The sequence below is a fragment of the Tetrao urogallus genome (genome assembly GCF_951394365.1).
Source record: "Tetrao urogallus genome assembly, chromosome: 4".
NCBI classification, from domain to species: domain Eukaryota; kingdom Metazoa; phylum Chordata; class Aves; order Galliformes; family Phasianidae; genus Tetrao; species Tetrao urogallus.
This window is the reverse complement of record NC_136817.1, coordinates 24,902,316-24,919,917: the sequence shown is the minus strand read 5'-3', so window position 1 is coordinate 24,919,917 and position 17,602 is coordinate 24,902,316. Positions and strand designations below refer to the sequence as shown.

Below are 17,602 nucleotides of genomic sequence, written 5' to 3'. Positions count from 1 at the left end.
TCCTGCTGCCTTCAAGTTCACATAGAACTGTTTTTTGTGATGTCATCCAGTAACAAGGACAGGCACCTTTTCCATTTGCTTGACCTCAAGAGCATTTAAGACAGAACAGCATTTCAGTTGATGGAAAAAGAGGCAACTCTGCGATCCGCTGAGCATCAGCTCTCCCTACAGGTATGGCACCTTCTGCAGTAGCATTCTTGCTTTACAACATCTCAAACAAGCTTAGCTTCACTTCGATCAAAAACACACAGACATTCTGACTTTGTTGAGAACTTTTATTTACAGGTGCAAAATTGTTCTGAGCATATTCACAAGAATAAATATAAAATTACTCTTCAGAGTAAGACGACGACTTTTTACAAAAATATATCTCTTTCGCACAGAACCACTGACGTGGGGTTCTCAAGAAATATTATTTAATAAAAAAATAAAACACTGCAAACAAAATACTTGACCTATACTGATTGGATCACCAAACAATTGAAATTTGTAAAAGGATATAAATATTGTAAATATCGTTAATAAAAATAACATTTAAATACATGGGGAGCCATAAAGTCCGTCCGGATGAACAGAATGCTGCAGGAAGTCACATTTTCTTCTACAGGGCACCAACCTCCTTGTACTCACTAGTGTTGGTGTGTCTCTTCTTGTTTCGGTACCTGAAAACAGAGAGAAGTGTCATTTCTGGAAAGCCAGTCATCCCAAGGGGCTTTTTAAGGAACAAATAGAGGGAAGGAGGAAGACAGAGAACTCAACATGACCTCTTTGTGTTTGTTCCAACTCTAGCAGCTGGGCTCTGCTTGTGCTTATGACTGGGTATGAGATAACTTGGATGCAGAGCCTCATGTCTAAGCTTAGCCCTGAGGATTTCACACCTGCACTGAAATCTTGCTGCTGGTAGTAGGCTGTGAAATCCTGCTGCATCTTTGACTGCACTGGGGCTGAGTGCTCCAACCAATGATGTCATCTTCTCTGAGATGAGATGTGCCATAGAGACTTCAGGCAAGGAGGATGAATTTAGGCAGCTACCACCTACCTATCAGATCTGTGAGGCTCAGATCTCCCTCTGGAGCCGTTCTGCCTACTCTGCTTTCTGTCTGCACTTTGCAATTAGTTATTAGCACAAAGAACAATTCTTGATGCCCTTGTGTCTGTTGGTGGAACAAACATGCTGTCCCATGTGCTCCGCAGCTGGCAAAACAATGCTTGCCATATGGCACAGTCACCACAGCACAGCAGATAGCATTGGCTATGGTAGGACAAGAGGGAATGGCTTCAAGTTGAACCAGGGGAGGTTCAGGATGGATATTAAGAATAATCTCTTAGAGAAAGTGGTGAGGCATGGGAACGGGGCTGCCCAGGGAGGTGGTGGTGTCACCATCCTTGGAAGTGTTTAATGGAAGGATAGATGTAGTACTTAGGGACTTGATTTAGTAGGCAGTACTGATGGTAGGTGGGTGGTTGGGCTGTATGATCTTAGAGAACTTTTCCAGCCTTAAAAGATTCCATGATTCTATCCTGATCTACAGTTCCCGATGACCAAGGAAATGGCATTATCAAGAGAAGAAACTAGTGCTTTCCAACTCCCTGCCTGCTCTTTCATCTACTCCAACACATTCTCTTTGACAAGAGAACCAACCTGCTCAGTGATCCAACAGGGTCAGAGAGCATCTGCAGGTACTTGTGCCTGACCTAGCCTTCCATTTAGGTTATACAGTCAATATATGGGTTTTTTTGCATCATGCCAGCAGGTTTCCTCATACTCACTTGATTGCATGGAGATAGTTTAAGTACCTCTGTCCAACTGGACATCTTACTATATGCACACTGCTGAACCACGATGGAAATGCTCTTACCTCTTGCAGATGTAATAGCCTGCGATAGAGATGGCGATGAGGAAAAGCAGAACAAGGATGACTGTCAGTGCCACGTACTCCGTACTGAGGGGCTGTCGGACGAGTTCTGAATGCACACATCTGACACCGGAGAAGCCTACATCACACCTGAGGATAAGAGAGAGATAATTGGAGAAATTGCCACAGGGTTACATTTCAGCACTCTGCAAAGCATGCCATACTGCTGGCTGTTTCCTTAGGAAAAGCAAGTCCAACTTCTACAGTCAAACCCCTTGTAGGTCTCGGAATTCAAATCCTTCAAGTAAGTGAGGAATACCCTTAAAGTGTCCAGAGGGTCTTTTTCAGAAGAGACCTCACTGCCTTGCCTGCAATCTGGACCTCTTGCTATTGTACATGAAAATGAACAATGGGAGTAACATCACAATGAGTGTGCTGTGCCTATGGTAGGTTGGTGACTAACCTCACTTGTCTCAGACTTTCACTTGGGTTTCACTGCAGCCAGCTCATATGCTTCATACTTGCTTAAATCCAGCTGCGGTCTGTTACAGATACACTGCTTCTCTTTATGTCCTTGTGAGTATTTAAACACTTCGCTGGGTCGGTGGTCCCCTAAGCGTCACCAAGATCAGTTAATCCCAAAGACCACATCAGGGAGGCTGCAGGGCACACTGTGCTCGGTCCTTACCTGCAATAGTGCTCATCCAGATCCACTATGTACACACACTGTCCGTGGAAGCAGTAGTCTTTCATTTCAGGTTTGCATCTGGTTATCCCAACTTGAGCCACACGAGGACTGTTCTCTGTCTGGACTGCAGAGAGATTTAGTTAGCATCTCATCAGTTTCATTTTCCCTTTCCCAAACAATGCGCAAGCATTACATGTCCAACAAGCCTGGCTATTAACAGAGCTGCAATGCAGTGGGCACTGCAGCAGGTGAGCCTTTTGGATAGAGTTGGACTTACACTGACTCTTCCCTTACAAATCCCACATCACGTATTTCTGCTTTCACAGCAGTTCTCATCGTAAGACACAGATACTATGCTGAAAAGCGGTACTAAATAGAACACAGCCTTAAGAAGGTTCATGTTCAACATTAGCAAACTCTCTGTGGGATGATGGGAACGTGGTTCAGCAGTAACCTATGGGTAGAGTTGAAGTGTTTTCCAGGGGCAACTCTGTGAGGCCACCAGCTTGAGGAAGATTGCAACCAAAGACTTGCTATTTGCAAAGAGAGCTGTGGAGCACACTTACCTAATGCTGTTGTGCAGTTTTCCATTTCACCAGGTGCACATAATGGGATCACTGTTGTGCCCATGACCGCTTGCAATAGGTAACCTATGAGAGAATGAAGTCAGAATAAGGTTGCTGTTGAGTACAGTTATGCATTGGCATGACAAACCTGTATTCATCACAGGAAGTGATCAACATGGAGAACTCCTGGGGTCATGGCTGTCCCTGGACAGAGAACTTCCCAGGACCCAGCAGTCAGCATGGCAGTGCTGCAGCATGCTGTGAGGGTCTGTACTCAGCCAGGCTCAGTGCCCATCACATTCTGTCCAAAGGAAGATCAAAACAAAGCTGCTCTTCTGCAGGAGACAGCTCCCTCAGTCTTGCTGCACTCTGCCTGAAATGCTGACCAGTTCCTGCACTCACTCCTCTCCACTATTCAAATCAAAGCCCACTTGAAAAGAGCTAACATGAGACCCCAAGCTTTCTCTGCTCACTGGATTCAAGAGATGTCAACCCACTCACAGGTCATGGGCCAGTGTCACTCATCTGGGGAGGGCCTTGGGAGGAAATGAGGACACTGCTGCCCTTCCTCCACCACCCACACTACAGCAAGAAGAGGATGAGAGGCAACGGCCTTAGGTTCAGGCTGGATGTTAGGAAACATTTCTTCTCAAGAAGAGCGGTGAGGCAATAGAATGGGCTGCCCAGGGAGTTGGTGGAGTCACCGCCCCTGAAGGTGCTCAAGAACCTGAGATGTGGCACTGAGGAACATGGTTAGTGGGCATAGTGGGGATGGGCTGCAGCTGTACTTGGCGATCTTAAAGGTCTTTTCCAATTGTTACAGTTCTGTGATTCTAAGAACTGCAGTTCAGCAGGCCTGGTGTGGGTACCCGCCACACTGGAAGGGACTGCAGCATGCAGGCAGAGGAATCCGGCTGCATTTCCCTGGGGAACAGGGACCCTCCTTCCCTTCTCCCACAGATGCAGCCAATCATGTGTTTTGACATCTTTTGGGGTGTCCTGTGATGCTGCACAGGACAAGCATTCCAGTACTTGAATGAACATTTCCAAGAAGGATCTAAAGGCTCCACAACTAGCCTACAAGAAGCAATGAAGGCTCATCCCAGCTGAGCATGAATCCACTTTGGGATGATCCCTGCTGTGGTCACAATCTAACCTGTTCAGCTACCAGCCCCACACCACGGCAACCTGCAGTTGGTGTCTTTGGGCTTTTTGCCTCTATTAACTCATCAGCTCCTGCATGGCTAATAGATGGAATGTGCCTTCATAGTTTCTTGATCACTCCAACTCCAGTTGTTAGAAAGCTTCATTACCCCTCATTGCTAAATGTACAGCAACTCAGGAATTTTACGCAGCTCATCCATTTCTGGTGATCAGCAGGACATCCCTTAAGATGCTATTCAGTTAGATGCTAGAAAGGCAGAACATCCGCCTCAGATGGACAGAGCTTTTTTTTTTTTTTTTTTTTTTTTTTTTTTTTTTTTTTCCTAAATACATTTCCTGCACAGCCAGGTTACTACAGGGCTTTAGAGAAAGGACACAGACTGGGTGCACCCCACCAGAGCCACAGGAACAGAGTAGTGACATGAGGGACCATAGAAGAGTGTGCCAGAGACAGCTGCTCCTGTTGCATGACTCAGCAGGAGCTACCTCGCACTCTGACAAGGCAGGACCTGAAAGTTTACTTTCAGGGTGGGATTTTTATTATTATTATTTTAATTTTTATTTAATTTTTACAGCACTTTGTGCTCAGTACAGATTTCATGAGGAGCAGCTGCTGGCTGGGTAGGTGAGTTTTAGGCCAGCAGAAGGTCTCTGTTCAGCCTACACGCTTCTGCTTTGGCTTGCACGCTTCCTCCACCTAAGTGTGATCTGAGCAGTTCCTTTTTAGTCCAAAGCTCTCTGTTGGACAGATAACAGAACACAGCTGAGAAACCCCAACCAAGGCTGACTAGAAGTACAACTGAGAGGCAAGTCAGCCCTTCTCTGTGCTCGGAGCACCAATGGAGACAAAATACTAGACACTGTAATTGACAGACACAAAAAGCAGAGTAAAGCCTGCCCCATCCCAGCAGCCAATAACCTTCACCTGACTGCAGGCACAGGCCAGAGCACAGGTGTGGTATTTGCTGACACCCAGCAGTATTTTCGGCATTTGGGCAAAGTCCTTCCTGCTCTGCACCATTACATTTTGCCCTTTCCCCCATGCACATATTTTTCCCCTGACATCAGTGGGAGGGGGATCCTGCTGGAGGATTAGGGATCCACATGCTGCAGCAGCAGAGAAAAACCTTTCCCAGAATAGTTATCAAGTGATGTATATCAAACGTAGGACCTGGGAGAGGTATTTATATTTTTATTCCTTTGCTGTTCACTAAGTAAATACTGCGCAGGGTACAAGATAACAGAAATGAGGTTGTCAGTATTTATTAATGCCTCTCAGGAATGCCAGTGTTATGCCGCCAGCACGCAATGCCTGGTAAGGTCCTGTGGCTATCACTCTACGATTAACTCTGTTTCTGGAATGGGGATATTGCTGCAGTTTGCTGGGCTCTTCACGAAGGATGAACAAGAGACAGAACGGCTCCTCAGATTCCTGCAGCCTTTGCCAGAGGTGATGTGCTATGGTAATTATCAGATCAGCCACTATGGCTTCCAGCTGCAGGATGAGGGACACACAGGACATATGGAACCAAGAACTAGTCTCTCTGCAAGATTCACACCACTTTAATGGGGAATTGTTAGGTTTCTTAGAGGTGCTAGGTCCCCATCATCACTTTATTTGGTTTCACTCATCCCTGAGATCACTGGCCATTTACTGATTCACTTACAGAAAGCTCCTTAATGCTATTTAACATTTGGCACCTCGGCGCTCCCCCCATATGCTTGTCACTTGGGTTTCACTATCAAAGAAGTGCCAAGCACAGTGGTACCCAGGTGACATCTCCCTGGTGGGCCTCAGTCCATTTAACCTGGGGGATGGATCCAGCTGGATCCCCACTATCAGGTTTCACACACTCAGAGCTCACCTGACTACCTAAGGCCTTCTTTGTGCAGAGGGAGCAGGGAACACAGGTCAGCCTGTCCCACAGGCTCTGTGCGCACCACTACTACTACCATCCAAATTCAGTGCATCACCTTCTGTCTCTTTCCACAGTGAACCGCTCTGCCCTACCACACACCTCTTCAGGCCATGTAGACCAAGCAAGCCCTTTTGGCAGTAAAGGCCAGGTGGGGTGCCTATGCTCCAGGCGAGGATCACAGAACCATAGGGTTGACCATGAAAGCCTTGCTAACGGCTTGCCCTACTTCAGCAAGTGGCTGTGCAACTCTGCCCTCACACGAGCACCTCTGGAGTTTGGGTTATTCATGTACACTAAACACATGCCCTGGGAAATGGGATGCAGTCATTTGAGACAATTTTAACCACTGCAGAGAGAGCACACCTCCCCATCCTCATGCTTGGGATATAACACCTTGCTTCTGCTTAGTGCACCAGGTGGGATGTACCTGTGCAGGCTGTTTGGCCATGCCCAGCAAACACATGCCTAACACTCCTCTTCCTGGGATGAGACATGCCAGGGACACAGGCTACTCTTTCCATCCTGTAAAGATGTTGTCAGCCCTCTATGCCCCCAGCTCTGTACTCTGTGTACACGGTGGTAAGGAGGGAGACCCAAATAAATTCCCCCCCCCCGCAGGGCAATGAGCTGAAGCATCTGTACGTGTTTCTGGGAAGCAGTGTCTACACTTCATCATGTTGTGTATTGCTTCCATGACTTCAGAACTGCAGACTCAGAGACACAGATGCCCTAAAGCAGCCCTGCAGACAGCAGCCTGCATGGGATGACCATCACTCCAGCAGTGCCCACACGATCCCCTTGAACTCTGGGCCAGGACTTACCCTTAAGAAGAGATTATTCAGATAATTACTTATTACGTGCACTGGTCATTTCTGCACTACTTCCACCCCCATGCAGACCTGCACACCAATGACTGCATTCACACACCACCCTTCCTTTCAGCACGGGACAGAGGGCTCTACACTGCATGGGAAGGAGAAATCCATTATTGCTTCCAGCCAGACACACCACCTGATGCCGTCTTCTGTATGTCCAGGTTTAGAGACCTCTGCAGTCAACTCAGACATGACACAGGAAACCACAAAGTTCCCCTGAGCCAGTGACAGCCTGGATACAGAGCTGATGATGGCCACTGGAGTTAAGTCCTGCCTTGGGGCAGTGAAGCTCTGGAGCTTGGCACTACAGCAGCCATCAGCTGCTGTAGAGACAGATTTCCCAGCTGCACTATGGAGTTCTGCTTGAACTGCTGACCTGGGATAGAAAGGCAGCATAGTGCTCCCAGCACTTGCTATGAGGCCACCTCATTGTGACTAATCTGTCCCCTACCATTAGATTCTGTGCCTGCCCCGGAAATACATCAATCTGTCCACAAATCCATGAAGACATACCAGTTCCTTCCAGTGTCAGCTGTGTGCAAAGCACAGCTGAGTCACAGGCTAAAAGACGTTTAACCTGCTGTCAGTGCAGCAGCTGAGCCACGAGCCCTATGGAAAACCTGGTCAAGAGGAAAGACAGAAACTCCTGCTGCAATTGGTCTTAAGGTTGGCCTTGGGACTGACTGCCCCATTACCTCAGAGCCTGAGCCCAGCACTGCAGGCATGAGAATGCACTCTGTGATGAGGACAGAGCAAGTGCTGCAGGTCTCAGCCCTGCCTCAAGTCTTGCTGCACACAGTGTGCATCGCCCCAAAGGGTCACTGCCTCACAGCCCCAGTGGAGCTGTAGGGTAGTGATCAGCTGTGTGCTCCGGGACTCTGGGTGCTATAAAGATGCGCTGTTTGGTGCCAGCCATCAGGAGCACATGCAACGCGAGAGGTGCTCACTCCGGATAAGCCGGGGAGAAGTAGAAACGCCAACGGGCTACTCTGCGGCAAGCAGAGGCCCCTCTATTTGGCTTCAGCACTGAACTCACCCAGAGCAGTAGGGCAGGATGAGAGGACGGAGCAGCTCCTGCTACCGGGCTGGGAAAAGGGAAAGAGCGCACACCTTCCCCCATCACATCGCACCCCTGCACATCCAACATGCCAGGCACTCACCGAGGAAGAGCAGCAGGCTGCGGGTCCGCGGGCCGCCGGCGTCCATCGCTATCGGGTCGCTGATAGAGAGGAAGAAGAGGAGGAGAAGGAGGAAGGCAACGACGGAGCTGCGGAGCGCTGTGAGGCAGCCGCGCCGTCCCGGTCTTTATGTGCGGCGGAGAGGCGGGGCGGTGCGGTGATGAAACCCGGCCGGGCTCGGAACAGGTGCCCGTCCCCGCCGCTTCCTCCCGCAGCGCATTCCGCCTCCTCCCACCCCCCCCCGTGCCCAAAGGCAATGCCCCGAGGTGTACGGGGGCACCCTCGGCCCGGACTCCGCCCCCCGGTGCACGTGCTGCCATTATCTTTCTTTCAGCAAACATTGCTGCGTGGCACTCCTGGCTGTAAAAAGGGCTGCCAAGCGGGCCCGGGGACTCGTGGCCACGGTTGAGCGCAGCATTGTTGGGGTTGGGTGTAATGGCAAGGGGTTAGGCCAGTGCAAATGGGTGCAGAACTACTAGGATGAGGCCTGGGGACGCAGCATACCCCAGCGCTGCCAAACGTTGACCAACAACGTGGGGCAGGCAGCCACAAACTTGCTGCCCTCCCCAGTCTCCTACCTGCTGGCATTTCCCATCACCCCTCAGCCCACGCGTGCCTTGAGTCTGGGCACTAGGTGCAGAAACGGTCCATTAGGTTCCAACACAGTCCGCAGGAATGTAGCACCTCACCTCCACCTGCTGGGATGGCTGAAGGGCAGAGTGCCCCTCCAGCGTTTGGCAGCGTGGGCAGCTGCTGTACCAACCGACCAGCACTTGGCTGGGTTTAGTCCTTCCTGCATTCTGCTGAAGGCCGTTGCTGCACTCCATTGCTAGGTGAAGCATGACCTCGTTGCCCACGCCGTCAGAGTTGGGGGATACGCCACCCCACATCTCTCTATACGCGTTTGTGACAGATGAAATGGTTTTTGCCTGAACTGCTCAGCAGTGGGAGCTGTTTCTTTTCCTTTTAAAGCAACACCATTACCTTCTTCATCAAAAATGGTAAGGTTATATCCTATTTATTACGGAACTGATAAGCCTACCTCATAGTGCAAGGAATGTGACTGTTGATATCAAGGTGCAATTAAATAGTTGATAACTCCCATATTCATAGTTTCTCTACTACACAAGTGTTATTAATACAACAGAGTTCACTACAGAGGATACTGGAGAACATGACAAAGCATGTCTCCATGCTCAGGTTCCAGTTCAAAGTAATAAACACATGAATTTGGGGAGTTTGGGAACAGATCTGGTGCTTACAAGTCACTCTTTTGCTTTTTTTGGGAGCGCTTTCTTAGATCCACAGAAGCGTGGAGATGCTGAAAGTAAAAAGCTCAATGTGTTACTACTGCGTTACGTCAGCATAGCCTGTTAACTATGCAAACATAAGAGTTGGCAAGATTAGGCACCAAAATAACTGCATGCAACCGAAGTTCACTTCGTGAGGAAGTAGAACATAATGTAATCCGAATCTTTTCCCAAGTTCATTTTTGTCCCTGCAGCACTATGGCCCCAATACGATCACTTCATTGCATTAAGGTGAGCAGGTGGTAGCTTTTCTGATGCCACATGACTGCTTTTGTTGCTTCTTTAATTGGGGCTGATCCCTTTTATTAAGGACTTTATTGTCTGCTCTTTTGGGGCTCACTGTGAGTAAAGGAAGTAATTGCAATCATAGGAAAACGTTTCTGCATGTGGGCATTTTCCAGGATGCCTTAAAAGTAACATCATTGCAGAACTTCCACTTTATAATTAATTTCACCCTTAAATTCCTGTGTGATTTATCCTCTGAAAAGAGAGCATTTAATTATAGTTCTGTACTGGTATCCAGATACCAGGTAACACTGACACCATTGAAGCCATTCATTGGAATTTCCTCTTTCAGATTTGAATCTGTGGGCAAGAAGTACCACATACAGATCTTTGCTTCACCTTTCTGTAATTTTCTCTGTCTTGTGGTGTATATTTCCACATCAGCCATCCCCACTTTCACGTTTCACCATCCTCTTCCACTACGTGGAGGTGCCTGTTTGGATACTGCCTGTACACACTCTAAGAGTTAATGTTCCAGTGCTCTTCACATTGGGTAGCACCTTCCTGCACCAATGGATCCAATATAAGGCAGATTCATTACATCCCATGAATCCAAAGGGAAAAGCAGAAGTTTGATGTACATTTTCCTTTGCTTGAGAGTGCATTTCTTCATGGTGATTGGCTGTAGAAGAATACAGGTGCATTCCTAATAGTGAACTGTCACTTTATGTATGTGTTCTTGCATAACCAAATCCATACATGACAGATGACTCCTACTTTCTGTAAAACCCACATCCAGTTTTACACACTGCCATTGTAGCTACTGATCTGCATTGCTGTTTGTCTGTTGAGAATACCACCTATTTCCAAAAGCAACATATTTTTCTTAGAAAGTGTTTTTGAAAAGAGAAGAAAATCACAACCTTGCCTTGAAGCACTGGATAACTTTACATGAGAAATAAAAAGGTGAAAACCATGACCACAAATACTGTAAGAATGGATATACCTAATTGGGATCCATACTTGAGATAGACTGCAGGAAATGGAGTAAGGAAAAAGCCTTGAGCCAGACTTACTCTATAGAAAGGTCAGACTCAAATCTACTACGTCTGTGATGAATCATTTAGGGCCAGTGTACTTAAACAACCACGCTCTCCTATAAATGATGAGAGTTCAAAACGCTAACCCAAGGCTGAAAGTGGCTCTTCCTGGAAATGTGGGGTGAGGTCAAAGCTCCTGTTTAAAATAAGAATCACCTCAAATTCAGCAGTTTCTTGGGCAACTTCTTGGGCCAGCATTAAGCAGAAATTGAAATAAAAACAGAAACAATGAACAAAAGAACTCTAAGTCCCATCTATCTTGATGCATCTCAGAAGATGGAAAGGTAAGGGCAAAGGCAGGTTTTCATTCTGCTGGCATATAGGAAATTTCCATTCCTCTGTTCAACTCCTGAGTGTCCCAACACATGCTGCCGGCAGGAAGAGCTCCTTAGTGCTCATCTGCTGTTTTCCCTTTCCTAATGATAGCTCTCTGCAAAGTGGTTCCTTCGCCTCCAAGGAGGTGGCAGCTTCTTTCATTTACAGGATCTTTTCATGGCTTCTGTCTTGACATGCTGCTAAACAAACCTGTATTTGTACCCATGTGAAGGGTGCACTGAACCAGGTTCCATCCATGAATTTAGTCAGTTTGGATTCTTTGCACCTAATTATTTGTTAAGACTGTGAGCAGGACCAAGGTGGAAGTGGAGTGATTTCCCCTCAGTGGGTGGCAAGAACTAAGCTACAAGCCATTCTGCCTTCCCCCTCTTTACCTGGTCTCACAACTGATACTTTCGTGCGTGCACACAGCAAAGGCTTAGAGAAGCATGATGCCACATTTTTGAATTGCCTTCCTCGTGATCTAAATGCATTTTATTGTTAGCAAACAGCAAGCATACCAAGACATGACAGTGTGTTGCTGGCAGCCAAGCTCGTGGCACTTCTGCTCAATGGCTCTGAGCACAGCAAGCCTCTGGGGACAGAGAAATGGCAGAGAGAGCCACTGCTGCAAGGTGGTGTGACTCAGCTGCACTCACTGCCTCCCGTTGGCTTTCTCCACAGCACTCAGCCCCAGCTGTGGGCTCTGCACCACTGCCCTTCTCTCCTCTCCTGCATCCTTGCTGTGGACAGCCTAGGGAAGGCGGAGGGCAAGGAAGATGCTCTGAGTGCAACCATCAGAGAGAAGGAGACAGCTTGCTGTGGCCTCCGCATTTTGTCTGTGACTCAGTGGTGAGTGCCACTCGCACGCTTGGCCATGTGCACAGAGATGGGCACTCTCAGCATGAGGTGTGGTGCTGGGGATGATGAAGTAAACAGCAATTCACTGGAACTAGATCAGCCAGCACACATTCCCAGTGCAGAACCTAGGAAAGAGGCATAGGTCCGCGGTGTATTTGTTTGGCCCAGTGATGGCTGCTAGGCACGAGAGCAGATGCACTTAGTGGAATTCCCCCATCCACTGGCATTATGGGACACTCCTATTACTGTTCTTATAATTACTGTTAATCATTACTATTACTGCAGTGACCAAAAAGAAAGCAGTCGGGATCAGGCCATCATTGGAGCAGTGTTGTCATGGAGGGATGATGAGACAGCCCGCCCCAGGGAACCCATAAATGTGGTGCCCAATTCATCACCACAGTCACATTGCAAAGTAGGACACTGTAGTGCCCAATGAAGCTCCCCTACAACCTGAGCAAAAACAAATCACAGCATTCCCTTGGGCTGAGCTAGAGCAGCCTTGTTTGTGTCTGCTTGGAGCCAGGATGCTGGCACCACGCTCTGTGCAAGTGTGGCTGGAGGGTGAGGAGCTGGCCAGGGTCATCTTGGGATCTAAGCACTCAACAGGATGTTTCCCTTCTGTATTTTCACTCTGCTAGTGCAACCTGCAATAGAACCCCATATTCTTTGGTCTTTGTGAATTTCACATCACCGGCTCTAAGAGCCAGCGGTGAGTCACATGCTATGTGGAAAAGTCCAGAGTTTGGGTGGGAATGACCAAGAGAAACTGAAATCATCTTTCAGTCACCTTCCCCTCCCATCCACAGTCTGAACACATCCCTGAAGATGATCTCTAGGTGATGGACAGAAGGAAGGGATGAGAAAGCTGGGTCATGGGTTGGGTACCAATGGGGAGCTGCAGGGAGAAGCTGCTGCCCTCTGTACAGCTGAGAAGGGTGGAGCACTTCATCCCACACAGGGCCTCTTTGCTCCAACACTGATTTCCTTCCACCTCATTCCATTCCAGTGTGAGCTGAAGCTAAGGATGAAATCCTGGGTGAGGAAGAATGCACTCTGGGAAACACTGGACAAAGCTACAGAACACAGTTTTCTGAATCCAGTTCAATTCCTCAGCAACAATGGTCCCTCTGAAAGATATTCAGAGAAAGCAGGCATCACACAAAGAACTTTTTGTCTTTTATTTTTAATTTTTTTTAATTTTTGTAAGATTCCAAATAGAGGCTGGTGCACTGGATGCTCGGGATTTTCAGCCACCAACTTTCAGCATGCCTACAGCTGCGGTCACCACTTCATACATAACACATGTTCCAACTCCACACCCAGATTAATCCACCCTGCCCAACCAGGTGTACAGGCAGCCTGACATCAATCACAGCACAGAGCATTAAGCTAGCACCAGAGATGGCCTGTGCTCAGGTGGAACATGCCAGGCAGCAGAGCTCATGCAGAAAACAACCCAACTTTTTGCTCCATCCACACCTCCCAGCCCTCCCTGCTTTGTTCTCGTAACATTCCCCTGCGTGGACCAAGGAGAGCAATTTCCAGGAAGGACTACTGCATGCAAAGCTAATTGCCTGTCTTTCCAAATCAACTCCTTTAAAGGGCACGTGGGTTAGCTACATCAGAAAAGAGGTCTCTGCGCAATTCTCTCTCTCCTCTCTCATAGAGCACTCTTACACAATGCACTGCACACGGTGGCATGCATCTGATTACACTGGAGCAACTCTGATGACCGTGTGCAGTAACCATGTGACATGCCAGCATCGCTGACTGCATTGCAAATGTGGGAATTGTCCTTTACGTAGATCTAAATAAGGTTGGAGCCTCCAGGCAATGGCCTTCGATTGTTTACAGTTTTCATAAACAGGATGCTAAGAATTTGTAAATATCCATTGGAAATCCATCAGCTGTGGATTTCCAAGTTCACGATAGACCAGTTTAGTATATGCTCATCTGCAATAAGTCTTTCTCTTACTAAAACTTCAGTGTTAACATTGCACGACCATTTCTGACCACAAGGACATGTTAGAGCACATCCAGAGGAGGACCACTAAAATGACCTCAGGGATGGAACATGGAACGCCTTTCCTACGAGAACAGGCAGAGAGAGTGGGGCTGTTCAGCCTGGAGATGAGAAGGCTCTGGGGAGACTTGAGAGCAGCATTTCAGTATCTAATGACAGATAATAGGAAAGAAGGGGACAGACTCTTTAGCAGGGTCTGTTGTGAGACGACACAGGGAAATGGTTTCAAACTAAAAGAGATTGAGATTGGATGTAAGGAAGAAGTTTCTTTACAGTGAGGGTGGAGAGGCACTGGCACATGTTGCCCAGAGGGGTAATGGATGCCCCATCTCTGGAGACATTCAGGGTTAGGCTGGAGGGGATCTGAGCACCCCATCTACTTGTAGGTGTCCTGTTCATTGCAGGGGAGTTGACTGGATGACCCTGGAAGGGTCCCTTCTAACTCAAACGATTCTATGATTCTAACTGCATGTACCAGTGATTGTACTTCCTAGCTTCCACACATTGATTCTGGAGTTGGTACGTCTTCAGATTGTTTCCTGGAGAACAAGTAATCAAAGAAATAAAGCACTATTTTTGTCATCATTTTCCATGTTCAGTGATAGCAGAGGAATTACACAGCTCTAAATTCCCACTGCTATGCCTTACCTAGAGGGTTTGTTTGTTGCATTACCTTTTGTTCTTCACAGAAACTTCCCTTCAGCTAAACAGAGATGGGGACATGTGAGTGTCCAGACTAGCACATACACGTGGAAAAAGTCTGTCTCTCTAAAATTTTCTTGGGACTTCCTTGAGTGTTGCAGAAGAGGACATTTTGGTGGTCAATGAGTAAGGATCTGCCCGTAAACTGCCATTTCTAGCACAAGCATCAACAGCCCACTGCTGGGTTTGCATTGATACAGAGCAGTCTGACAGCACATCCCCAGCTCCAACACTAGTGCCTTAAGGAACTGTAGCTCCAAACAACAGCTGTGATCGGTTAAGGTCAGGTAACAGCAAAGCATTCGAGAAATAATAATTGATCTAACATTCAATGTTACTCGAGCACATGAGCAAGTCCTAAGAATATCACAGAATACTGTGATACAGTATATTATTGTGAAGCCCTGATGACACTTGTTCTGTGTATTGCACTATGAACTCAGCTACACTTCAGATAGCTTTGCAGATAAATCAGGAGGAAACTAACTTACACCCACTGTGAGTGTATCTCTAGCTAAGAAATGATTTAATTCAATGCCCTTGAAGAGATATGAGAAGTATTTAAAGCATTAAAATTGCTCACCTTTTCCTTACCTGGTAAATTGATAAACAGAAACAGTACTATTCAATAGTGCCTAAAAGTCTGACGTAAGCCTTCAAAAGCAAAGGAGACTGGGAGTTGGAGGCAACCATGGTGGGAGTATGCACAGTCCCAGTAACAGAACATTCCAAATCGGCAGCCACCAGGTGCTAACATAACACAGTGCATTTGATGAAAACTGCAGAGGGGCAAAGCATTCCTAAAATCATTTGGTTTAAATCACTAATACCTGAAACTGCCCCTTGGCTATTTGGGGGTGGGAGAGCTAAAGGAGGCAGGCAGCAAAGCAAAGGCAGATGGTGTGGTGTATGTGGGGGTTCAATTTGTAGCCACCACTCTGTCGCTTGGATACACTCACTACCAGCTGGGAGATTTCATGGTGCTCTCAGAGAAGAACCAAGCTTTGCTTTCTTCCTATGCCTGCCTCCTCCTCCTTAGCACATGCAGGTAAGCCTGCAGTTCATGCCTTGAACCTTGAACCCTGGCAGCCTGTTGCCTTACAAGAAGTGGGAGAGCTGGGAGGTCTACATGAGGTAGACCTGTATTGAAGCTACTACCCAAATCCTCATGAGATGTGGAAACCCTTGTCTGGATCTTCATATATATATGTATATATATATATATATATATATATGTATATATATATATATATATATATATATATGTATATATATATATATATGTATATATATATATATATATATATAATATGGAATTGTAATTCTGCCTTATTTGTATGACAGTATCATTTTGCATAAGGCTATAATCCTCTGCGAAGTTTAATTTGTGGGCTCAAGATTTTGTGTAGGGCATGAAAAAGCTCCATGTGTCATTGACTTCTGCTCTGGCTGAAAACAGAGGATCTACCTCTGCATGTAGCAGTCAGCAGTCATTAATTAGGAGGCATTTGGGGCTCTGTGCTGCATCCTTTGCTACAGCTGTTACACAGGTGCAGAACTTTGCACACCGGTCCGACCCATTGCTGGCAGCCAAGGGCAGGAACCAGACCAAAGCATGTATGAGGTTCTCAGGACCATGGTTTCCATAGAGTTGTTCCATACATAATTCTTTTGAGGATAATGCTACGCTCTCTGCAGAGCTTTTTTCACATCTGTGTGATACCAAGCTCTATACGAACAGATATTTTTGCAAGAAACCAAAGACAAACTTGCTATTCAATATTATCAGAATCCTTGGGATGTTAGTCAGCACCTTAGCTTTGAACCAGTACAGGCTATATATGGGCATTAAAATTGGAATTGCTCTATCTTACATATGGATAGAACATTAGACTTCTTGAATATTGGACTGTATGTTTCCATGTCAATTTGTAGGAAAAGGAGAGGCGGAAACAGCACACACGCAGCAGATACTCCTGGATTCTCCAGCGTTATAGCCACCACCCACCTGCTCCAAAGCCTAGTGAAGCTGGTAGGAAAATGAGCAGCATTTTGGCAGGCTCTTTCCAAACTATCCTCGTATTTAGAAAAATACTTCTGTCCTCCACCTGGGGTTTCTAACCTTCCAAGAATATGGAGAACACACTTCCACCTCTGAATTACTGCACCTCTTATCATGCTCCTCCTACGTCCCATGGTGCTTCATAATTAAAAAAAAGGAAAAGGAAAAACATACACCTTAAGAATCCCATAGTGCTCAAAAGACAGAAATGACTGAACACCCAAGGATGCAGACAATGCAGGTATCCCAGGACCACATCCATTTAAGTCAGTGGAGGTTTGCTGTAGCAGAGCTGGGAGTCAGGCCAGAGCTACCAGGGGAATCCCAGATGCCCACCTTAAGATAATTTCTCTTAAAAGACTTCCAATGGAGACATTCAATTTCTACACTTCACAGGCACTTAATAGTTCAAAAAGCAACCAAACTAACCCTAAATGGTGCCTGAATAACTCTTTCAGGACTTTCCATGCTGTAGTTTGAAAATGGCACCTGAATTACAAGAGTGCACCTGAGCAGTTTATAGCTGTTTTCCCACACTGGTGTATCTTTCCTCTGCCTCAGTGAACTGAGAGGTCAACCCAGCACAAACTGCCCTGGGTAACACCCAGGGCCACACAACCCAGTTCAGCTGCCCCTAGACTCTGTATGTTTTTGCTGAGCTCATGGGCACTTCTGTGCCCATTCCAGAGCACGTGCATATATGTGTGCAAGGTCATCTCCCCAGCCTGCGTCACTGCCCATTCTTATTTGGAACA

The 17,602-nt window shown here is 47.0% G+C and overlaps 1 protein-coding gene across 1 annotated transcript; it reads right to left on the bottom strand.

The window, feature by feature from the left end:
* Positions 1–601: 601 nt before the first annotated feature.
* On the bottom strand, positions 602–8,274 carry EREG (epiregulin; the record flags this gene model as incomplete). Its single annotated transcript, XM_079535004.1, has 5 exons — positions 602–662; positions 1,860–2,006; positions 2,545–2,668; positions 3,111–3,194; positions 8,229–8,274. 5 exons carry the CDS (start codon positions 8,272–8,274, stop codon positions 602–604), a joined length of 462 nt encoding a protein of 153 aa, XP_079391130.1.
* Positions 8,275–17,602: the final 9,328 nt, after the last annotated feature.